This window comes from Schistocerca serialis, chromosome 11, assembly GCF_023864345.2.
Source record: "Schistocerca serialis cubense isolate TAMUIC-IGC-003099 chromosome 11, iqSchSeri2.2, whole genome shotgun sequence".
Lineage (NCBI taxonomy): Eukaryota > Metazoa > Arthropoda > Insecta > Orthoptera > Acrididae > Schistocerca > Schistocerca serialis.
Genome location: NC_064648.1, coordinates 167859604 through 167885912, shown reverse-complemented (window position 1 = coordinate 167885912; position 26309 = coordinate 167859604). Strand labels below are relative to the sequence as shown.

Below are 26309 nucleotides of genomic sequence, written 5' to 3'. Positions count from 1 at the left end.
CAGGTACATTAATAACTGGTTTAACCAGCAGAACGTCGAATGCGAGCAAGCAAAAGTGGACGCATTGTGTGGTACGTGTTCTGCATGTCAGTACGTGAGACGGAGTCCCGTGCCCGTCGCACTCGGTCAGTCGATACGGGGTCGGTTAATGCCGTCTCTGGACGCCACCGGAGTTATCGTCCGATGGTGCCCCGTACGTATTCGGTTACACACACATCTCGCGATCGAGCAGGCCGAGGCGACGTTCGACACGCACTAGTGTGTGTAGCATTACGACAGTAGTATGCGATCAAGTGTTATGCCGTCGGAAAACGCTCCTCAGAATGCCGTTCACGAATGGCAGCACGACGGGTCGAATGACTAGACTGGCATACGGATTTGCAGTCAGGGTGCGTGGAATACCGTATTTACTCGAATCTAAGCCGAACGTTTTTTCGAGTTTTTGTAATCGAAAAAACCGCGTGCGGCTTAGATTCGAGTGCAAAGTATGTGGAAGTTCTGAAAAATGTTGGTAGGTGCCGCAGCAACTAACTTCTGCCGTTTAATATTGTAGCGCTACACAGGCATGCTTTGCAGGCACAAAGATAAATACTGACGGCAAAACCTATGCGTCAGTAAATAAATTAAAAGAAAAGGTAGAAGAATGTAAACATTATGCCATGTATTCTTTCGTGTTTGCTGCTATGTCATTTAAATCCTGTCTGCCTAATAAACTACGAAACTAGAGTGAGACAACAGCAAATGCGGAAGAATATACATATAATGTCATGTTTATATTCGTTTTACTCTTATGCTGAATAGTGATACAGTCATAAATGAAGCACGAATCTAAGATGACTACCATCTGTGCAGAATGTAATGTACTAAAGAGGCGTCTGCAAAGGTTTTCAAACGGAGAAAAATTTTCGCTAAACTCTCGTTCGGAACAAATTCTATCATACGCCGTCTATTATTTGGTTCTTGTTGATCATTATCAAAGAATGCAGCAGTGTAAGTAACAACAAATAGCAGTCTCTTGCCATTGTTTCGCTAATGAGACAATTCCCCCCCCCCCCCCCCCCTCTCTCTCTCTCTCTCTCTCTCTCTCTCTCTCTCTCTCTCTCTCTCTCTCTCTCTCTCTTTGCCGTAAACACTCATTATCAGAATGCGACAAACAATGCACGACACAGTACAGTAATGCATTTTCAGCTTAGAGTGACGCAAACACCTATAACAAAGAGAACGGCACTTATCAGGTCAAAGCAAAATATAGCAATCGATTCAAACCAGACAAAGCACGTGAAAAAGGAAGGGTACCCGTGTAAATACGGACGAAGCGTCTGACGTATATCAATGGCTACCTGGTAAAGCTTAAGTGCTAAGCTTACGACTCGAACCAAACTACTGTAGCTGTATCGTCATTCATTCGACCTAAATTGTGTCTCATATTAAAAAGGAGCAACTTTGTTTCTATTTGGAGGGGTGGTCTACAACTTCTCTCTCCCCTTGAATTTCGAGTCTCAAATTTCAGGAGCGGCTTAGAATCTGATAATTTTTTTTCCCCCTCGATTTTGAGTCTCTTTTTCAGATGCAGCTTACATTCAAGTGCAGCTTAGATTTGAGTAAATACGGTAACCGCGCGGGTGCTCCTGCCGTCCCACAGAATCGCATCCCAGACTGTAATTCCCAGTGTCGATTCAGTGCGTCCGGCACGCAGACGTGTCTGTTGCAGGCCCTCGACCGGCCTCATCCTAACCGGCACACGGCCGCCGCCAGCACGGAGGCAGAACCAGCTCTCCTCTGAAAATACCACAGACCTCCACCCTGCCTTCCGGCGAGGTCTCACTCGACTCCACTCGAGTCACAAGTGGTGGTAGTTTGTGGTCAGTGAAACACACGCTACAGGGTATCTGGCTCAGAACTGCCCTCGAAGTAACCGATTTGTAGCAGTTGACTGTGTCACTGTGGTGTCAGCTGCTGTTCAGATTGCCGCTGCAGCTGCAGTACGGTGCACTCGGGCCGCACGTGAACGCGACGGTCTCCCCTCTCGGTAGTGCCACGCGGCCATCCGGAGCCGGGTCTCCTCCTGTCGTCATAACCGCTGCCGGCAGTCGTGTACGGTGGCTACATTCCTCCCGAGTCTTTCTGTAATACTGCAGCGGTAACGTCCAGCTTCCTGTAGCCCTATTACGAGACCTCGTTCGCACCGAGTGAGGTGTGGATAACGGTAGCTTTGTCGCCTCAGAGCCATTCACGACTAACGTCGGCTCGCCACGTCCGATATCGAAGGTAACCGGTGCTTACGACGACACGTATTCGAAGCGAACCCGATTTGCACCCTCGTAGCGGCATTACTAACGCCTCCTTTATGAGACTGACTTTACCTTTCAGGTGTAGAAACGTGCCCACAAACTTTTGTTCACGTCGCACGACTCCTCCTCGGTGCCGCAATTTTCTTTCTTCGGTCACTGTATTCGATATTCTGTGTGTACGCATTGTTTCGTTTTTACTATTTTTCTCACTGTGTTGTTAGAATGTTTGACACACATTATCAGTGTTACAATCCAGTTTAGTAAATGTTTATACAAAAATTGCCTGATTATAAACAAAACAGAAACAGTAATGAAATATTTTTTGTCGATCGTGTTCCGCAGTTGACAAAGTGTAGAAATTAGAGCATGTAACATCTTAAGTGCTGTTGAATTTATTGATTATTGTATGACTGTCTCTGGTCAAACACCATTATGGTGCACAGATTTCTGTTTACAGAAACAGTTACATACATATACACATAACGAAAACACGTCAAAAATGTGGCATCTCTATTTAATGTATCGTCATGTGGTTCCTTTTGTGTGAATAAAAAGTATTTTTAATTTTTATATTTCTGGTTGGGTTTTTTATGTAAAGTAATGTAATGTATGTATGTTTGTATGTATGTATGCAAGTCTTGCTGTTAACAAAAATCTGTGCTCGATAATAGTCTTTGCCCAAAATTGCTGGGACAATAAAGAATAAATTTAACAGCAGCTTAAGCTGTTACATGATATTTCCACAATTTATAAAATGTAATTACAGAACAGGTTGCAAATCGCGGATATGGCTCTCAGCTGCATATTTTGCTAGTGACACACGGAATCGGCACCGGACACAAGGAATATGCGCCAGACGACGAGTCGAAGCAGAAGTTCCTGCTTATTGAAGTGGTCACCTCGACCATTCTGGCTATCCGTGCATCCCTCCTGGACTTAGCCAGACCTCCGTATGTCACATTGTCTACATTACGTTACACAGCCCTTCAGTCACGCGTGCGTGTCTCAACGACAGTGTAATGCAACATACAGACACAACATAAGCGTAGACATAGTATAAATCATTAAATATATATTGCTCAAAGTTATTTTATAATTACAACTGTCAGCGTAATACAGTAGCCTTTCATAAAGTCTAGTCATATTAAGTGTACCACATTAAGTTAAACTACAAGGACCATCCAGAAAGCAAAGAATATTTGCACACACACAGTCCGTCTGCCCATCTCGTGGCAGCCCCCGTCGGCTTCTGGCGCCAAGTGTGACGCAGGCAGTTGCCGCAAGAGTCGTAAGTCGGACCTCACCACGCGGTTCGTCGGAGACAGCTGCGTCCCGAACTGTGGCCACTGCGAATACCATCGTGTGCGAGTTGCCGAGGAGTTATTTGTTTTCTGCAGGTGGATAATGTTAGACCCAGTAAATTTTTCCGAAGACTCGTTGCCATTTATGGTGAAGTGTAAGGAATGCAAACAGTGTCTGAAAGTGGACGTAACAGTTAAGAATGGGAGAACATACGTTCATACCAGATAGGTCGGGGCAAACTTCGGTCACCAAAGATAGGCCAAAACACGAGGCGGATAGCACCGTTCGAGAGGATAGACGAATATCGGTTAGCGACTTGCGTAACCGGTGTCAGGGAGGTCGTCATTCAATTGCGCACGAAATTGTGACTCGGCACTCGAGGTACCGCAAACCCCGTGCAAGCAGAGGGCCACACGTGCTCACGTACAGCCAGAAACCTGCGAGAATGTGTGCCGTGTTAGCATTCTCGGAGTGTTACGAAAGCGGCGGTGAAACGTTTGCCGACTAGATCGTTACAGGAGACGAAACACGGGTCTCTCATACCCCATCCCAAATGAAGCAACTGTCTAAAAAGCGGTCATACTCGTCCGTTTTGCACTCTGTTTCGCGACAGAAAGCAGCGACGCACGCCGTGCTACTCTAGAACACTGTCGCCAAGCTATCCGGAACTGCCGAAGTCGCCAGCTCTCGCGGGAAACTATTCTGTCGCACGACAGTGCACACCCGCACACCGCCCGGCAGACACGAGCCTCGCCGCTCGAGCAATTCCGGCGGAGCACCCTCGAGCATCCTACCTTCCGGACCCGACACTGTCAGATCGTTTACCATTTCCAAAATCCAAAGAGCACTTTGCCGGCACACCGCGAAGACCCGAGGACACCCCTGCGACCCGTTCTGGTCGAACAGCCGGGCGGCCGTACGGTACGGAGAAGGCGCAGACAATCGGTGCCGAGATACGACAAATGCCTCGATGTCAAAGGCAACTGTGTGGAAAAGTAAAGAAAGTATGTTTCAAAATGTGTAAATTCAGTTTCTGTATTATTATTATTATCTTCTTTCCTTTCTCAAACCTTAGGTCTGGTTAAAATTGGAAAGTGACGCGGACCTTGATCGAGCGTGACTTCCTTTTAACTGTACGGTATATGTCACATTGCATTTAGGAACTTTCAGGTAATTGAACGTGTATCAATAATTACAGATTTCTGTAGTTGTATATATACGTTTGGCTGTAGCTGTATTGCATTGATGTACTGGTGGATATTGTGTGGTATGACTCCTGTACTTGATAGTATAATTGGTATAATGTCAACTTTATCCTGATGCCACATGTCGTTGACTTCCTTAGCCAGTCGGATGTATTTTTCAATTTTTTCTCCTGTATATATGTTGTACTGGGTACGGATATTTCGATTAGTTGTGTTCATTTCTTCTTTTTATTGGTGAGTATGATGTCAGGTTTGTTATGTGGTGCTGTTTTATCTGTTATAATGGTTCTGTTCCAGTATAATTTGTATTCATCATTCTCCAGTACATTTTGTGGTGCATACTTGTATGTGGGAAGGTGTTGTTTTATTAGTTTATGTTGTATGGCAATTTGTTGATGTATTATTTTTGCTACATTGTCATGTCTCCTGGGGTATTCTGTATTTGCTAGTATTGTACATCCACTTGTGATGTCATCTACTGTTTCTATTTGTTGTTTGCAAAGTCTGCATTTATCTGTTGTGGTATTGGGATCTTTAATAATATGCTTGCTGTAATATCTGGGGTTTATTGTTTGATCCTGTATTGCAATCACGGATCCTTCCGTCTCACTGTATATACTGCCTTTTCTTAGCCACGTGTCGGATGCGTCTCGATCGATGTGTGGCTGTGTTAGATGATATGGGTGCTTGCCGTGTAGTGTTTTCTTTCTCCAATTTACTTTCTTCGTATCTGTTGATGTTATGTGGTCTAAAGGGCTGTAGAAGTGGTTATGAAATTGCAGTGGTGTAGCCGATGTATTTATATGAGTGATTGCTTTCTGTATTTTGCTAGTTTCTGCTCGTTCTAGAAAGAATTTTCTTAAATTGTCTACCTGTCCATAATGTAGCGCTGGCAGGTCGATAGACACACAAACAAACACAAACATACACACAAAATTCAAGCTTTCGCAACAAACTGTTGCCTCATCAGGAAAGAGGGAAGGAGAGGGGAAGACGAAAGGAAGTCTTCCCCTCTCCTTCCCTCTTTCCTGATGAGGCAACAGTTTGTTGCGAAAGCTTGAATTTTGTGTGTATGTTTGTGTGTCTATCGACCTGCCAGCGCTTTTGTTCGGTAAGTCACCTCATCTTTGTTTTTATATATAATTTTTCCCATGTGGAATGTTTCCTTCCATTATATTCATGTCCATAATGTAGGGTTTTTATGTCGATAAATCCCCTTCCTCCTTCCTTTCTGCTTAATTTGAATCTTTCTGTTGCTGAATGTATGTGATGTATTCTATATTTGTGGCATTGTGAACGTGTAAGTGTATTGAGTGCTTCTAGGACTGTGTTACTCCATTTCACTACTCCAAATGAGTAGGTCAGTATTGGTATTACTATTATTATTAAAGAGTACCCCTGTATTGTGAAACCTTCTTTACTCACTGGACGGCCTCTGGTACATGTACACATCTGACTACTTTCCTCCCTCACCTGGCAGCAGCAGCTCGCCGCGGTCCAGCACCTGCCGCACGTCGCCGAGGCGCGCGCCCCAGAAGGCGACGTGCCAACCCGCGCACGGCTGCGGCGGCGCGCCCGCGCTGTCGCCGCCCTCCTGGGGAGACGGCTTCGGCCGCCTCTTCAGGGGGAACCTGTCGGCAGGGGGGTGCGGCGTGAGGGCCGGGCCGAGTGGCCGTCGTCGAGACTTCGGCACTTACCGGGAGCGGCTCCGGTGGTCGGATCTACTTTATGAATCTGTCCATTTCCGCTTTCAATCTTGTCAGATGCTACGAAATTTTTAAAATCTTTATCAAAATGACTTTGGTCGAAATGTAATTTTTTATTTCTCTTCCTCTGTAGGATCATTTCAATCCCTGTATTAAGTTCTCCATTTGCTCTCGTTTTCTTCTAATGATTCTTTTTCTGCTTGGAATCTTTGTTCCGGTGATTTTAATTATTTTTATGCTGTAACTTCCATTTAATTTCCTCCATTTTATCGTCCTCTATTTTTGTCTTATCATCTTTTATTTTAGTCCGTGTTACTGCACACATTATTTCTATTCCTCATTTTGTCTGAATGTCTTTTTTGCTTACAGTCTCTTCTCTTGTTTACATCTTCACCTGTATTATTTTGTCCACAGTGCTTTAAGAATTCACGTTTTAAATGTTTGTTTGATATAAATAAGGTTGAGACAAAGAGTACATACTCCAACAAAAATTCAATTTTGACTACAGTGCAAAGTCACTATAAATAGATTATTTTCAATTTGTTTTTAACCAATAGATAAGCATTTTCAAATGTTTACATATTATTAAAGATAAATAATAATAATTAAATTCACACGGACAAAGATTACAAGTGGAAAAAAAAAAATGTTAAGAAAAGAAAAGAGTGTGATTGGAAAGCTTATACGGTGATTAAAATGATGTGACTTCTGATTACTCTCAAATGAGTGCCCACCACGCTGAATGGCTAGGACCTCAACTACATAACTGTACAGACGGTTTCAGAAAGCCGATCCCACCACTGGCTACCTCTCCACGTTAGTGTACAGGTCACCCAGCCAATCTAATAACCGTGCCAAATTTTTCTTATACTATTAATTCACCGTCGCCTACGTGCCGAGTAAGGTTGACGTCTCGGCAAAGGGTCTCTCTTCCCCTGGAATAATGACAATTAATATCAAGCGAGATTTTCGTAATTTGAAAATTTTACAAATATAGGCAACTCGCTTTAAATATTTGGAACTGCAAAACTGTGCACTTCAGTATTATATGGACAAGTCACAATTTGAATCGGACAGCTCACCCAAACTCCTGGGTGTAAAAATGTACAAGGATGTGAAATGGAAGGTCACTCTGGTAAGACATGCCGTCCACTCAGAACAAAACTTTTCACTCCTTCCTCTCAGACAGACGAAAAATGTGCGTGTAAAAACATCGACACGAGAACTTCCCACAGCGCACTCTTCAGTCTCCGCGGCGAGAGAAGCACGAGCACAGAGTGTCGCCGGGGGCCTCCGCCCACGGTCGTGGAGTCGCGCCTACTCGGCACCCCGGCTCTGCAAAGTCTCGGGAGTCACAGAGTGAGGGGCGGTGCCGACAGTGGCGATGTGTGGGAGCAGCCGAAAACAGCTTAACAAAACTCCCGTCCTGCCTACAGAGACGATTGTATCTAACTATTTATGAGTTACGAGTTGAAAAAGAGATCTGTCCACCAACAACTGTAAAACGTTCTTACAAAATGTTTCTCAAATATGTTGTTGTTGTGGTCTTCAGTCAAGAGACTGGTTTGATGCAGCTCTCCATGCTACTCTATCCTGTGCAAGCTTCTTCATCTCCCAGTACCTACTGCAACCTACATCCTTCTGAATCTGTTTAGTGTATTCATCTCTTGGTCTCCCTCTACGATTTTTGCGTTCCACGCTGCCCTCCAATACTGAATTGGTGATCCCGTGATGCCTCAGAACATGTCCTACCAACCGATCCCTTCTTCTTGTCAAGTTGTGCCACAAACTTCTCTTCTCCCCAATCCTATTCAATACCTGCTCATTAGTTACGTCATCTAACCATCTAATCTTCAGCATTCTTCTGTAGCACCACATTTTGAAAGCTTCTATTCTCTTCTTGTCCAAACTATTTATCATCCACATTTCACTTCCATGCATGGCTACACTCCATACAAATACTTTCAGAAACGACTTCATGACTCTTAAATCTATACTCTATGTTTTAACAAATTTCTGTTCTTCAGAAACGCTTTCCTTGCCATTGCCAGTCTATATTTTATATCCTCTCTACTTCGACCATCATCAGTTATTTTGCTCCCCAAATAGCAAAACTCCTTTACTACTTTAAATGTCTCACTTCCTAATCTAATTCCCTCAGCACCACCCGAGTTAACTCGACTACATTTCATTATCCTCGTTTTGCTTTTGTTGATGTTCATCTTATATCCTCCTTTCAAGACACCATCCATCCCATTCAACTGCTCTACAAAATTCCTTTGCTGTCTCTGACAGAATTACAATGTCATTGGCGTAACTCAAAGTTTTTATTTCTTCTCCATGGATTTTAATACCTACTCCAAATTTTCTTTTGTTTCCTTTACTGCTTGTTCAATATACAGATTGAATAACATTGGGGAGAGGCTACAACCCTGTCTCACTCCCTTCTCAACCACTGCTTCCCTTTCGTACCCCTCTAACTCTCGTAACTGCCGTATGGTTTCTGTACAAATTGTAAGTAGTCCTTCTCTCCATGTATTTTACTCCTCCCTTTTGAAGAGAGTATTCCAGTCAAAATTGTCAAAAGCTTTATCTAAGCCTATAAATGCTATCTTCTAAGATAAGTCGTAGGTCAATATTGCCTTGGACGTTCCAAAATTTCTACGGAATCCGAATTGATCTTCCCCAAGGTCCACTTCTACCAGTTTTCCATTTTTATGTAAAGAATCCGTGTTAGTATTTTGCAACTGTGACTTATTAAACTGATAGTTTTGTAATTTTCACCCCTGTCATCACCTGCTTTCTTCCTAATTGGAATTATTATATTCTTCTCGAAGTCTGAGGGTATTTCGCCCGTATCACGAAATATACAGGAGTTATTGAAGGGTGTTTACGTCATCTAGTAGCTGGCAGAGTTTGGAGCTCTCTTACAGCCCCGGACCCTCTGCAGATCGTGAAGAAGTCACACACCACAATTTTGTGGTACTCCACACCAAGTCCATTACTTCGAGAAACTCTGAGAAAAGCAACCGTAAAAAAAGATATAATTAATGTACAAGTTATCACAAATAGCGTCAAGGTGAGAGATCATTCGGAAGGTTCATATTGGCTCAGTCCAGCTACACAATTTGCCAGTTACACTCTGTTGGAAAGGCTGGCAGGATTCTTGGAAAATACTGCAGACCTAGAAAGGAGACTGCTTACAATACACTCTTTCAATCCACCTGAGAACAGTGCCCAAGTGTGTGGGACTCGTACCAAACAGGGATGAAGTAGCAGGTACTAAACATATACGAGACAAGTGCATTACACATTAACGCCGGGCCGAGTAACTTTTATTGAATGCTGCACTGCAACTCAAAGTGACACAAGAACACAATACTAATTTTGAACACAGACATCACGTCTCTGTAAATGACATCTGAACGTTCTATCAACTGAAACTTCCTGGCAGATTAAAACTGTCTGCCAGACAGAGACTCGAACTCGGGACCTTTGCCTTTCGCGGGCAAGTGCTCTACCATCTGACCTACCCAAGCACGACTCACGCCACGTCCTCACAGTTTTACTTCTGCCAGTACGCCTCCTGCCTTCCAAACATTACAGAAGCTCTCCTGTCAACCTTGCAGAACTAGCACACCTGAAAGAAAGGATATTGCGGAGACATGGCTTAGCCACAGCCTGGGGAATGTTTCCAGAATGAGATTTTCACTCTGCAGCGGAGTGTGCGCCGATATGAAACTTCCTGGCAGATTAAAACTGTGTGCCAGACCGAGACTCAAACTCGGGAAATTTGGAAGGTAGGAGACGAAGTACTGGCAGAAGTAAGGCTGTGAGTACCGGGCGTGAGTCGTGCTTCGGTAGCTCAGTTGGTAGAGCACTTGCCCGCGAGAGGCAAAGGTCCCGAGTTCGAGTCTCTGTCCGGCACACAGTTTTAATCTGCCAGGAAGTTTCATATCAGCGCACACTCCGCTGCAGAGTGAAAATCTCATTCTTTTGTACCAACTGTTGAATTCTCTGACATTAGAAATCCCCTCCTGAGTCAGTGAGCCATTCCAGGACCACTGTACGAATACCCTTACTGTCAGAACATCTGTTTCCCCCTCGACGTTCTCTTAGCTTGCCGAAGTCTGGATTTCCCGAGCGCGCATGTGTGGCGTTGGCAAATTGTCGACGTCGGTTCACTACGGCTGGATGTGACACTGCATTTTGTCCACACACTGCCAGCATTTCGCAGTCAACCTGTGCGCAGTTTAGAAGTTTCGCCCACAAGAAACTCCCTGTACCGCACACACTGACTGCCGCACCATTTCAGTTGCACACCCTGACGAGCCCGTTACCTGTGCCGCAGCAAAACTGCGTCTGCAGGAAATGGGAAACGCTCGCTCTTCCGACAGTGCGCCGGCTGCTCTTTTCTGCGCAGTGGTCTCGGCGAGGAGTGACGGGTAGCCTACTTTACGGAGCACGAATGTCCTATAAATGGAAGTACGGGTTTCTCTGACCCGCAGGAGATTGTCGTGCATGTGCTCGAACCTGAATAACCTGAATTGGTCTGTGGGGAAGTGAAACAAATCTGTGAATAAAACTGGTAACCTTACCTCAAGTCGTTAAAATACGCACCGTATTTCCTCGCCAAATGAGCCGAAGAAATGAATAACATAAACGAGGCTGGAAATACATTATTCTGTTCTGGCAGCAAGCAAATAGATTGACGAATCAATAAACGAAACGTGAAGGAATAACTGAGTTGAAATAGTGATCAAATAGAATTTGTCTATATATTTCAGTCAAGTGACCAAACCGTCAACTGAAGCCCGATTTAAGGTGCAACTTTCAGGTCACTGTCAACTACGTGAGACAGGGGCGCCAGACACGCCGGCGTGTAAACTGCCCACTCACCACATCGTGAACAGTTTGGCCACACTGACCATTGGATCGCAGTGCCGAGTGTAGAGTGTAGAGTTTTAACGTGTACAGCACAGTAAAGACGGCACACGTATAAAAATGGAATGGTGACACCATCTGCTAACATGGTGGCTATAATTTCATTACACTGTTTCATCATCATCATCTTGGACAGTTTCCAGCCTCTGACCGGGTTTGTTTGAAACGCAAGCCTGTCCATCGTCTTCCGTCTTGCCACCATCTCTCTGCCTTCACCTCGGTGCAGTCTTCTCCTTTTTTCTGGACGCATTCCTCCACTCCTTTCAGCCATCTGTCTCTACATCTTCCTCTCGATTTCTTTCCTTCCAGTCTCATCTTGTGCATCCTCCTCCATTCACTTGCCATGCCCATACCATCTCAGCCTCGATTTCTCTATCTCCTCTTGTAATGGTTCCACCTTCATTAACTCTCTGATCATCTCATTTGTTAACCTGTCTATCTTTGTCACTCCAGTACTGTTCCTCAAGAATTTCATCTCATCTCACTAGCTTCTTTCTCTTCCTTTCATAACCAAGGTTTTGGATGCATATGTCAGGATTGGGACATAGTAGACCGGTATATAACCTTTGTATTCTGTCCGTGATCAATCACATTACTCAAGTAGATTTTCTGTCTTCTTAATGTCTATTTTATTGTCTGCTTTATTTTCAAGACACACGACGGAGGTCGTATTTTCACGAAACACGGCGAAGGTTGCACGAAGATTTGATATTTTTTCCTCTAAATACTGTTTGGTCTTTGTACGTATATGAAGTGTGGGACAGAGCAACTTGCTTATTTACAAATTCGATTAAAAAAAGTATGCAGATATATTATATACACTTAATACTTTGAACAACACCAAGTACAACACTTAAATTTTACTTTTTACACATTTTCAAAGATAATATCACGCCAAAGGCATCAATTATTTTCAATACACTCCGTTAATTGAACTCTGAAGTTTCCTTCAACTCTTTCCGGCATATTGACATGCGTGTTGCCGACAGCTCGACAAGTGTTGTCGTTCACCTGAACAACGGTCCTGGGAAAAATCCCTGCAAACTAGTTGTTCTATATAGCCCCATAAAAAAATAGTCGCAAGAGGCTAAACCGGGCAACTGTGCTGGGCAATGCAAATAATATGCACCTACCATCTAACAGTGAAATCACAAATACCGACAAATGTTAAGGGCCTCTTAAGATTGTAGTTTCCCTGCTCAGTTACAATCATAAATATTTACAGACACACTAAAGTTTTACGAGGTGCCTCATTTTAATTCACGTCGGTTAATTCGGTTACGCGCTAAGTAAAGCTGGCCACTTACCTCGAGACCACGAGGTAAGTAGCGCTGCCGTACACAGATGGTGCGAGAGGTGGAACACTTTACTGTTCGTCTTCAAGTACTGACAACTCGTGGGCTCGAGTGACTCATGGCGATCAGTCGGTATAAATTTTGATGCGAAAGTAACACCGATTTATACATACACATTTCAGAGATACTTGTCTCAAAATGTGGGACTTAGGTATATTTGTAGTAAGAAACACACAGTTAATGAATACTGTTGTAATATAAAGAAGTGGTTAGAAGAAAACTGGCTTTTGAATCAGCTTCCAAACTTTTATGACGATGTCTCGTATTCGGTTGTGCATTTAAATGAAAGTACATTTTCAACTATTAATCAAACTCATTTGCACACACTGTAGCGGGACTTTGAATTTCGCCGCGCTACACTCGTTCCCTCAGATAAAAAATATCCCGTCGCAGCGGTATGGGTGCTCGACGGCAGAGAAAATACTAAAATTGTATTTTTTTTTTTTTTTTTTTTTTTTCTTGATTGTCTCTTGATAGCCGAAGCGGAAGGCAGACGTGATCTGACGAAGACGTAAAAAAAAAGTTTTTAGCTAGTCTAGATCTTATTTGTCTCTTTGATAGCCGAAGCTTAAGGCAGACGTGATCTGATGCTGATGTAAAGAACTTAATAGCTAGTCTTGATCTGATTGTAATGTGTAGACATTGTGGAAGTCGTTATGAAATTTGGAGGATGGAGAGAAGCAACTAAAATAAATTGTATTTAAGATGCAGACGGTTTTGTATACATTACAAATTCCTGGACAATGAAACTAATTGCAAGATTTCGGAGCAGACTTTTCACGCAGAATTGAAGGAGATTTTTGAAGACCTGGACGCCGTACGAAAGAAGACAAGTTTACCTGGTAAAGGATGATTTATCTATGCCACTTCCCCCTGTCAGTTACATTTTGTTATTCTCTGTTTCTTTTCAGTAAGTTTTGTAGTGGAAATTGGTTTAACTTTAGCTCAAAAACGCCACAAGGACCACCCCAACAATAGCTTTTCTATAGTACGAAGTCCGATTTGCTTTTCACTCTTTCCCTTTTTTTTCACGGTCATTAACAATTTAAAAAAAAACCATTATCACTTACGATTTCTTCCCACATTTTCAACCTTTTTTCTTTTTCTTTTCTTCTCTCTTTTCTTTTTTTATTAACCACTACAACACATATAAAACGTGGGAGAGCCCACTGCATAACTAAGCGTCACAACTGTTAGATCACTAATGTTTACAGCAATCCAAAAGATAAAAGTCTGTACAAAGTATTCCGTTCAACGCACCTTAACGACTGGCACTCGGGGGTGTCGGGGCAGTCGAGAAATCGTCATTTTATTAATACAGGTACTCTGTCGCTGGCTCGTAACGAGTCATGTAGGTTACCAATTAATAATAAGATCGGTACACACACGGCCCGAGGTGCTACCCCACAATTTCTCCAGAACCGGAAGAAAGTTTGATAGTAATGATCCAGGTAATTGAATTTTAAAATATGCACAACATAGAAAACTTTGACTTGTAGTGGGACTTTGAATTTCGCCGCGCTACACTCATTCCCTCAGATATAAATTATACCGTCAAAGCTGTATGACCGCTCTACGGCAGAGAAAATATATAAGAAAATGAAGGTACTAAAAATGTAACTCTTTTGTCTCTTGAGAGCGGAAGCTTAACTTACTTATTAGCTAGTCTTGGTTGGATTAGGACAGAAAAAACTCATTGATGTGCAGACCTGCTGTGGAAGTTGGTATGAAATTCGGAGGATGGAAGTAGGAACGTAAAATAAATTGCATTCAATACCAAGACGATTTTGATTTGTATAAATTAGTGATTCCTGGACGATTGCAAGATTTCGGAGCAGACTTTTCACGCAGAAATTAAGTAGGAGATTTTTGAAGACCTGGACACCGCACAAAAGAAGACATGTTAACACGGTAAAGGATGAACTCTTATCTATGCCATTTCCCCCTGTCAGTTACATTTTGTTATTCTCTGTTCTCTTTCAAATAATTTTTGTAGTGGAAATTGGTTTAACTTTTCCTCAAAAACGCCACAAGGAGCACGCCAACAATAGGTTTTCCGAATCACAAAGTCCGATAACTTTTCTGTGATACGAAGTCCGATAACTTTTCTGTGATACGAAGTCCGATTTGCGTTTCATTCTTTCCCTTTTTCATTGTCATTAACGATTTTAAAAACCCCTTTTTTATTCACCATTTCTTCCCACATTTTCAACCTTTTCTTTTATCCTCTTTTTTTCTTTTTTACTAACAGCTACAGAGGGAGGGAGAGGGAGGGGGAGAGAGAGAGAGAGAGAGAGAGAGAGAGAGAGCTGTACCTGCACCAGCCAGCTATCTGCAGCAGTATCTCGGCAGACTGCAAGGCGGCCACGTCCGCAACCGCCGGCCCCGAGCCGGTGTCCACAGTGCCGGTCCCCACCACTGATGGTGCGGCGGGAATGGCCGGGTCGGACGCCCCAGTCGGCGTCCCCGCAGCGGACGCTGCCGCGGGCGCCGCCGCCACGCAAGACTTGCGGCGGACGGTCAGGCCGGGCGGCGGCGAGGGCGGCCGCAGTCGGCGCACGCACTGCTCGCAGAAGCAGGAGCCCGCGTCGCCCGGCAGGAAGAAGCCGTCTGCGGCAGAAAGGCGAGGGCTGCTACAGGACGTACATCGCGCGTCACGTTCCGAGCTCCCACATCACGAGGGACTTCCGACAGAGGTGACCACCTCCGAGGATCCTGTGGTGTCCACAAGGCTTAGGCCTGTCCCACCCCTCATTAAATCGACCAAGACTTATACGAATAATTGTAAGAACAGTTATTATTATTATTATTATTATGTTATTATTATTATATTATTACTGTTATTATTATTTCTTTCTTTTCTCAGGCGTTATGTCTGGTCAAAAATGGAAAGCGACACGGACCTTCATCAAGCGTGACTTCCTTTTAACTGTGCGGTATGTGTCACATTGCATTTAGGAACTTTCGAATAACTGAACACGTATCAATAGTTACAGATTTCTGTAGTTGTATAAATACGTTTGCATGTAGCTGTATTGCGTTGATGTACTGGTGGATATTGTGTGGTATGACTCCTGTAGTTGATAGTATAATGGGCATAATGTCAACTTTACCCTGATGCCACATGTCCTTGACTTCCTCAGCCAGTCGGATGTATTTTTCAATTTTTTCTCCTGTATATATGTTGTATTGGGTACGGATATTTCAATTAGTTGTGTTCATTTCTTCTTTTTATTGGTGAGTATGATGTCAGGTTTGTTATGTGGTGTTGTTTTATCTGTTATAATGGTTCTGTTCCAGTATAATTTGTATTCATCATTCTCCAGTACATTTTGTGGTGCACACTTGTATGTGGGAAGGTGTTGTTTTATTAGTTTATGTTGTATGGCAATTTGTTGATGTATTATTTTTGCTACATTGTCATGTCTCCTGGGATATTCTGTATTTGCTAGTATTGTACATCCACTTGTGATGTCATCTACTGTTTCTATTTGTTGTTTGCAAAATCTGCATTTATCTGTTGTGGTATTGGGATCTTTAATAATATGCTTGCTGTAATATCTGGGGTTTATTGTTTGATCCTGTATTGCAATCACGGATCCTTCCGTCTCACTGTATATACTGCCTTTTCTTAGCCACGTGTCGGATGCGTCTCGATCGATGTGTGGCTGTGTTAGATGATACGGGTGCTTGCCGTGTAGTGTTTTCTTTTTCCAATTTACTTTCTTCGTATCTGTTGATGTTATGTGGTCTAAAGGGCTGTAGAAGTGGTTATGAAATTGCAGTGGTGTAGCCGATGTATTTATATGAGTGATTGCTTTGTGTATTTAGCTAGTTTCTGCTCGTTCTAGAAAGAATTTTCTTAAATTGTCTACCTGTCCATAATGTAGGTTTTTTATGTCGATGAATCCCCTTCCTCCTTCCTTTCTGCTTAATGTGAATCTTTCTGTTGCTGAATGTATGTGATGTATTCTATATTTGTGGCACTGTGGTCGTGTAAGTGTATTGAGTGCTTCTAGGTCTGTGTTACTCCATCTCACTACTCCAAATGAGTAGGTCAGTATTGGTATAGCATAAGTATTATTATTATTATTATAATTATTACGGAAGTTGGTCGTAGGCTACGAGCAAAGAAGAGCGATTATTTGAACAATCAAATTACAAAAATGGAAACAAACAGTAAAACAAAAAACATTAGGGAACTTTACCTAGACATACATGGGTATAGGAAGGGCTTCAAGGCTACGACAAATGCACTTCGAGGGGATGGTGGGGGAATACTGACCGATCCCAGTGCTATATTAAGTAAATGGAGGGCATATTTTGAGCATCTATTAAATGTACACCAGGAAACAGGAAATGAGCAGGCGTACGAAATACATACAGCAGAACCCCACATACCTGAGTCAACGTTAAAGGAAGTGAGAGATGCAATCGACAAATTGCAAAACCATAAAGCACCAGAATCAGATTGCATAACTGCAGAATTAGTTAAAAGTGGGTGACAGAAATGGGTGGAAGTAGTTCACAAAGTGCTAACTAAAGTATGGAACTCAGAGATGATACCTGAAGAGTGGCAGGAGTCGATTCTGATCCCAATTTCTAAGAAAGGTGACAAAATGGATTGTAGTAATTATAGAGGGATATCGCTATTACCAATATGTTGGAAGATTTTCTCGAATATTCTGCTAAGCAGGCTTACACCATATGCAGATGAAATTGTGGGGGATTACCAAGCCGGCTTTCGGAGGAACAGATCAACTATAGACCAAATATTCACCCTGCGTCAAATTTTGGAAAAGAAATGCGAATACAATAAACCGGTTCATAATCTTTTCATGGATTTTAGAAAAGCATATGATTCAGTATTGCAGTCAAAATTGTACAGAATTCTTTTGGAACTTGGAATACCAAAGAAGTATGTTAGACTTATAGAAGCGAGTTTGAAAAACACAAAAGGTAGAGTATGTGTGGGGAAATTGGAGTCAGAAGAATTTGTAATAAAGAACGGACTTAAGGAGGGAGATGCCCTCTCTCCACCACATTTAATTTAGTCCTAGAATATATTGTACGAATGGCAGCAGATAATTCAGAGGGTGTGGAGTTAAATGGAAATATTAAGATATTAGGGTATGCACATACTCTAAACATGATTAGCGATAGGACTGAATCTGTAACAGCAAATGCGAATGCGTTAATCGAGGCTAGTGAAGACGTAGGTGTAAGGATAAGTGAAGACAAAACTAAACACCTGGTTACTACTAGAATGCCAACAGCAGGAAATGTTAAGAGTTGGAGACATGCAGTTTGAAAAAGTGAACACATTTAAGTATCTAGGCGTGGACATCATCACTTCGAGAAATGAGATCGAATCCGAACTGGAGAAGAGTTTACGGGCGGGAAATGCGTGCTACTTCTCACTGAATAGATTACTCTCATCACGGATATTGTCTAGGAATTTAAAGATTAGAATATACAAAACTATTATTCTACCAGTTGTGCCGTATGGGTGTCAGAATTGGTCTCTCACTGTGCAAAATGAAAAGCCGTTTAGAGTATTTGAAAAGAAAATTTTGAGGAAAATTTTCGGAGCAAAAAGGGATGACATTAGCAGAGAGTGGCGAAAAGTGCATAACGAAGAGGTTCACGAACTCTACTCGAGCCCTGACACAATCAGTATTATTAAATCACGTAGGCTGCGATGGTCGGGTCACGCAGCTCGAATGGATGAGGGCAGGGCAGCGAGCAGAGTACTGGTAGAGGGAAAACGTCCTGTGGGGAGACCGAGGCGCAGATGGGAGGGCAACGGGGAGGCTGATTTGAGGAGCCTAGGTACTGAAGGTGAATGGAAGGAAATAGCCCGAGACAGGGACAGGTGGCGAAAATACGTTGCTGCGGTAATGGGCTCTCGAGTCCGGTATGACCAGTGAGTAAGTAAGTAAGTAAGTAAGTAAGTAAGTAAGTAAGTTTGTTTTTGGGTTTTCAGAAATACTGTGGGAAGAAAGTTTATTTACGTCGTAGATAACGTGGAAGACATCGCCCGTGGATCAACACGAAAGCTCAATGTAGCGGCAAGTGGGCGAGGAATAAAACGAATGCCGCAAACTACCGCGAGCCACGGAAGAGCCCGGGCCGCGAGGGCGTCGAGCTTCCTGGGTCGTCATCGGACGCCATCAAAGGAAGAGAGATTCTGCTTTCCCTTTGTAAACACATCGATAGAGTCTTAAAAAGGTTTGTGTAAAACGTGTAGGCGGGTGACACATTAGGTGGGACCTGATGCCTGTAATACTTTCACAGTTATTAAAAGATTGTTAAATGTCAAAACCAATAGTTCATCATGATATAGGAAAGGAAGAGTTGCAGTGTCAGAACGAGAAGCGATACATCACTCGGCAACGAAGGAGGACGTAAACAGCGGGTGTTACATGGTGAAAACAAATCGACTGATAAAATAGTAAGTCTGTAATTAAGCATAAAGCCACGTAACACTGCAGTCGTCAAAAGATTAGTTACACGAAACCCCACTTGCACATTTCTCATTTGGTGTCTTCGAGTGCACGGATTGAGAAATAGGGCAAATGTATTATTTCTCAACTCACGAGAAGCATTTGACACGTAACACATCGATGGCCAATATAATCTTACACAAAATGTTTAACACGAGACGAGTAGCGTACGACAGCTATTACAGTTAAGAAATGCAGGTGCATCTCGAGGCAGTGTGACTCGCGGCGCGTATGTTACCCGGACTGTATTTGTCCCCTATTTAAGTGAAAGAGCACCTAGCCACTTCCAACAAACTTCACGCACGATTTCGTACCTTTCCTAAACTTTTCCTTGCCGACACCCACCACAAAATGGTGGAAGTTAGTCACTTACTGCACTTTTGCTGTTGGGGCAGTCAAACTTCAGCAGCAGGTGTAAGATTTCAGCTCGTTACCTCTTTACAAACGACTGAAGAACACGCACTTCCGGATATCTGTCGTCACGAACACGAGGTGTGCGAAAAACCTGGCTTTTGTTTAAGATGGAGTGTAGAGCACTCTGTCTGTGATGACCGAGTGTTTCATAATGGGTGCACTTAGCAACTTCCGACAAACATTAAGCAACGGTTCAAACCTGTTTTAAAACTTTCCTGCTTATACGCTTACAGGCAAAAATTTAACACATTAACTCATTTGTAAAGCAATAGCATATCTGAAGCTGTCTGACATGTAAGAGTAAGATTCTTTGTAGAACTGAGGGTTTGCTGGTATCCTATACCATTTGAAGCCCACTGGGACTGCGGCACCCAAGTTATTATCAGTTTCATATATTCTTAACACATCACTGAACTATTGCAGACATATTACCTCTGGTTCCAGAGCAGTTTGAAACTCAGCAGACAGAGTCCTTATGCGTTTCGGTTGGGTGTAATCGATAGCAGGTCGTGCACTGGTCGATTGAGTGTTTACTCACAATCTCTGAAATTTACTGCAATCTTTTAAATTTTTTTTTTTTTGCCATTTCACAGTAAGCCTATTTATTCTGCTAATGTTTAGAAGCACAAAATATTGAAGACTTTTACAAAATTTGCAGTCCTATGAGGCCTACAGCTCCACATTTTTGCGCATGTAACAGAAAAACTATTCTCAACTACAAAACGTAATAATATTAAATTTCTTTCCATAAATGATTTCGATACATTGTCATCGATCGATTAACTTTGATATGTACCTACATGTACACGGAAAGCAGATATCTTTGTAACTCACGAAAGTGATCACTTTCTGATTATGTACTAGTTAATATGTATAAAGATTTATCATAATTATTTTAGTAAATTTATTTTACTGCATTACTCCCAGAGTTTATAAAATAACTACTCAAATTGGGGAGTATACGTGGACAAGGAAAAAAAAGAATTCCCGCATTTTCTGGTTAAAAATACACTTTCTCCTGGGCGGAAACACACTTTTTCTGTGTTAAGTGACAGTATATTTTCCATCGGGAAAGGGAAACTTATTCATCCTTTGAATGATTATGGTTTTATACACGGGTGTAGAATTTCCCAGCACTTTAGAAAACGAAAGTCAAGGAAAAAAAAACACGTTTCGGAAATACCTTTGATGTGAAGCAACATGTATACTGCATATTTTCGTATTACGAAAGTATAAATTTGAATTCCACCAAACACCACAAGTTACTTTCCGGAACATTGAAATCGAGACTGCGATGCGCTTTTGTAAGCCACCATAGCTCCTGTCACGTGATCTCGCCAGCCGGTGACAGCGGATACTCAGAGCATAGGACACGTGATGTAGTCAGCTAACAACAACGTCACTATTAAGTAGCACAAACACACAAACAGGAAAAGTTAATGGTTTAAATTAATATACATAGTGTTGCTACAAAGTAATATTGGTCTCTAAGGCTAATAAGCTGCAAGAGAAGATAAGCTTCCACATATAATGCTGATATTTTTTGCACTTGTTACACTTTAAGATACGAGGGTTATTCCAAAAGTAAGGTCCGGTTATAAAAAAAAAAATCAAAACTAAAATGTTTTTTCAAAACAATTGTTTTATTTACATTCCTTACATCTTTATCTATTTTTCTACATAACTTCCATACTTATTTAAACATTTGTCACATCGTTCAACAAGCTTTTGAATGCCCATGTTATAGAAATCGGCCGCCTGTGACGATAACCAGTCCTTAACTGCTTCTTTCACTTCATCATCTGTGTCGAAGCGCTTGCCGCCGAGAAACTCCTTTAAGTAAAGGAACAGGTGGAAATCACTTGGCGCCAGGTCCGGACTGTAAGGAGGAAGGTCCATCTGTTCCCATCCAAATTTCTTGATCAGAGCTTGCGTTTAATTTGCAGTGTGGGGTCTGGCATTGTCATGCAACAACAAGATTCCAGACGACAAAAGACCACGTCGCTTATTCTGGATTGCACGTCGAAGTTTAGTCAGGGTAGCGCAGTAGGCGGCTTTATTAATCGTTGTTCCTCTCTCCATAAAGTCGACTAACAATACTCCACGTCTATCCCAGAACACAGTCGCCATAACCTTACGTGTTGAGATTGTCTGCTTTGCCTTGACCTTGACTGGCGATGACGTGTGACGCCATTGCATTGACTGACGTTTAGACTCTGGAGTGATGTGAGAAACCCATGTCTCATCCCCTGTGACAACATTGTCTAAAAGACTGTCACCTTCCTTATGATATCGCTCCAAAAAATCAAGAGCAAAAGCCATTCTTTTCATTCGTTGGGGCTCAGTAAGCAGCCTGGGAACCCAACGGGCACACAATTTGTGAAACTTCAAATGTTCAGACACAATTCTGTACAAAGTTGTTCTACTCACATTCGGAAAATGCATGTCTACGTCTGTAATAGTGAATCGGCGATCTTAACGAATTTTTTTGTCAACCGCATTGACCAAATCGTCTGAAATCACTGATGGTCGGCCACACCGTGGTTCATCGTGCACATTATCCCGTCCTTCATTAAAAGCTCGCACCCACTTGCGCACTTTACTGTCGCTCATTATGTTAGGACCGTACACTTCAGTAATCTGCCGATGGATTTCCGCCGCTGAATTGTTTCTTGCAGACAAAAACCGTATCACTGCCCTTACTTCACAATCGGCGGGCTGATCAATTGTCTTAAACATTGTAAAGTGACACTGTGAACTACACTCAGCAACAGTAACAAAGCGAATGGCGGCGTTTGACGCGCAAGGCTTGCCAGGAGTCGGCGCGCATGCGTGTTTTGTCATTGGCGCCAAATTTCAATAGTTACGGCGAATCGGACCTTACTTTTGGAATAACCCTCGTATATCGCATAAACGTCCCAGTAACATTTTTAATAACAACGTACATGTCTGACCTTTTGGCCTCGAAATTCTTCTAAATGGCTTGTCATCAGAGAGTTGATTTTTAAATGAGAGTCAAGCACTATGCGATTTAAGAAATTCATCGTACCTTCTCGTAGTTCAACTTGCATAAAGGGAAGTTTACTTTGAAAGTAACGCTTTTCAAACCACCATTCACAACATTTTCCCACGACCATTAGAAATAAGTTTGTTTCAGCACCAGATAACAGGGGCCACCACGCTTGCGCAGCTATGATGACGAAGGGAGCCCATATGTTGGTTCGTGTAAAACATTAGAGGATCTTACATTATGTCATAAAAGAAAGAAGACAGCAGAGTAAACTTCAAGAGCATCGGAATATCACGAACCATACAAAATTTGAACACTTACAGTGCACATTCAGTATGTACAGATTCCCAATGACGTATGCCTCGACTTGACACGAAGCTTTTCAGTACGGTTTTCGGTACAGTACCAGTACCGCATTAGCTCATGTTTGGTTCTTTATTATGGCATAATGCCATACGCGCTAGAAGATGAAAATGTGCACTTGAAATGGAGTGAACAGTTGAAACTAGCCAATGGTGTGGAATTAAACACTTCGTTTCAAATACATTGACTGCCTCAGTGGAAAAGATTAATAAATGCCAATATTCTTTAGCAAACTGACAAAAATGACTTCATTGTTCTGCAAGGTGATTAATGTTTGACTGTCAAAAGGTGGAAATAAAATAAAATCTGAAGCCAATAACATATTTAAAATATTCCATAATTATGTGAATATATTTTAATTCACTTGATAGCTACTGGCCACAGAAATCCGTTTTGTTTTCATTTGACGTGAGAGCATTAAACGAAGAGGAAACGGCAAAATCACTACATGTAAATACGGGTCACGTGGAGACTATCCACTTCCCCACTATAAGTCAGACTGCTCTGCGCATGAGCCTCGGGTCTACAATAAGTAAGACACGTTATTTGGTCTTAAGTCTGCTGATGTGCAGTGCCACGCCTCTTCACAGAGCATTCTTCTATCGCTCGTCACTGAATTTCGCTCTGTGGAATTGGACGTATATATTTTGTAATGGCTGCCATCGAACTATATTCAGGACAGTGCAAATTAAAATGTTCTGTGGTGCCTCTCTTGCTCCCAGCCGTCCAGTTTGACATCCTGCCCCTCTTAAAACAAAACCCTTTGCAATTAATACTGGATGGGATTATTTGTAATCAGGAGAGCAAGAACTCTTCAGAAAATTTGCACTCTTTATTGTCTACTATCTTATAACTTGCTGTTTTGTGGCGACATAAAATTAAATATAGGATACATAAAACCAGTAAAGACAAGAGATAAGCAAAACAGTACAGATTTCTTCAATCCTTAGCTCCTAGCATTTTTTCCTCTCTAATCTTGCTACAGATTTACAATGGCGTGCTTTTCTTTCTGCAGAAGAATCTATTACCTCAAAGGTTGTCAAACGTTTTGCTACACGAAAAATCTAAATGTCGTTATCTAATACTGAAAAAGCTCTTAATAGAAATAATACGAGGGCTATCCACAAAGTACATTACGTTTTGGAATTAAAAATAAAGTATTGGAAATTTTTTTTATCATATACAGATGAAAGCCACACTTAACTACAACTTTTTTACATAGTTGCCATTTAAATTAAGGCACTTATCGTAGCGATGGAAGAGCTCGGAAATTCCTTCGTCGTAAATTCGGCCGCGTGCGCCTTCAACCACGTGGTTACCTCTTCTTGAAGCTGTGCGTCGTCATCAAAACGCTGCATAGCCAACCACTTCTTCATTGCTGGGAATAAGTGGAAGTCGCTCGATGCCAGGTCGGGACTGTACGGTGGATGAGGAAACAACTCCCACCTAAAAGACTCGAGAACTTCACGAGTGGCATTTGCCGTGTGGGCCCGGGCGTTGTCGTGAACCGGCAAGATCTTTGAGCCCAACTTTCCCCTGCGCTTGTTTTGTATTGCTCTTCTGAGGTTGTGCAGAGTTTGGCAATACCTTTGAGAGTTTATTGCAGTGCCTCTTTCCAGGAAATCCACAAAAATCACACCTTTTCTGTCCCAAAAGACAGTCGCCATCACCTTCCTTGCCGACATTGTCTGCACGCATTTCTTGGGTTTTTGTGGGGAATTTGTGTGCCCCCACTGCGTTGACTGCAATTTTGTCTCGCAGTTCACACGCTTAACCCATGTTTCGTCACCAGTAACGATGCGATCGAGTAATGAGTCGCCATCTTTCTCGTAAGCGTGCAAAAACGTTAACGCTGCAGCCATTCGCTGATTTTTGTGAATCTCGGTCAAGATTTTTGGTATCCATCTTGCCAAAACTTGTGGTAACCAAGCTTTTCGGCAATGATTTCGCACAACAACCTTCTTGAAATTTGTGGAAAACACGTAGTGTGTTCCGTTATTGTGAAATTACAGTTTTCACGGACCGCGGCATCGACTTTTTCGACAAGTTCGGCAGTCACTATGCTGGGTCTTCCACTTGGCTCTTCATCGTGAACGTTAGTTCGGCCATTTTTAAATTTTATGACCCATTGAAGCACTCCATCTTCAGTGATTATGTTGTCCCCATACACATCACTTCACAAAGCTGGCGATAGATTTCTATCGGTGTACAGTTTTTTGCAGTCAGAAACCTTATTACAGCACGCACTTCACACTTCGCGGCATTTTCAATTAACGCTGACATTTCAAACTGTCACAGTAACTCAACGGAGTACAGCGCGAACCTCTCACTAGCACGGCAGGATGCCGACTGAGCGGCGGAATGCCATGACACCGAGATGGCCGCGCTAGCCCCGCCCCTAACGGACACAAACGAAAACGTAATGTACTTTGTGGATAGCCCTTGTACCTAAGACTGGTGTGGTTTCTCGATCTGATTACCTCTATTTTGTCACTGTCTGCCAGATAAAACAAAATAGGCCTTTCTAATATTGTAGCAATTTTGTAACACACACCAAGTAAACAAGTCTGCTTTGGTAATAATGATCATTTTTATAAGGCTGTAACATTACGAGTCAAGACAGCTGTAACGGAACTTGAATAGCGTAAAGTTATCGTTAAAAACGCACGCCGCGCGATTTGTTACGATTTGGTCGGTCATAATAGTAGTAACATGCTTTTGAATACAATTAAAATATAACGGCGATACCTGTTTAGCGTTATTGGAAATAATATGTAATAAATTAATAAGTAAGGTAGCCGATCCTATAAGAAGAGGTAAAATTGGGCATATTAAGGTGTTTTGCTTTATATCGACTAAGCCGATGATACGGCGTCTTTTTTTTCCGTTTACTCTTAGGAAAAAAAAAAAAAAGTAACGAAGTGCTAATTGTGCGTTGTGAAAAATATAGAGGCGAATTTTATATAGCTACAGTGTATAATCAGACTAACAAATGGACATTCAGTTACGCGAAATAGCGGACAGTGAAGTGTGGTCATTAAATTGAGTACACCTACAGGGCAGTCAATTCTGGGATAAGTCTATTCGCATCTCATGAGGGACGCGGTATTGAGACCTTTTTTTTTTTTTTCTTTTTTTTTTTTTTATTATTATTATATCACGGAGAGCGGGCTTCAATTTATAAAAAGGAGAAAAACTGTATCATTATCATTG

General features: G+C 42.3%; 1 protein-coding gene across 1 annotated transcript in view; it reads right to left on the bottom strand.

Annotated features, from left to right (window-relative positions):
- The window catches only part of LOC126426594 (neuralized-like protein 4), a 294930-nt gene that overhangs the window by 4309 nt on the left and 264312 nt on the right, over nucleotides 1-26309 (bottom strand). Inside the window, exons 30-31 of the mRNA XM_050088488.1 lie at nucleotides 15119-15413; nucleotides 6272-6429 (exon numbers count right to left, since the gene is read on the bottom strand). Coding sequence (XP_049944445.1) covers nucleotides 6272-6429; nucleotides 15119-15413 — 453 coding nt within the window. The remainder of the gene's footprint in view (nucleotides 1-6271; nucleotides 6430-15118; nucleotides 15414-26309) is intronic.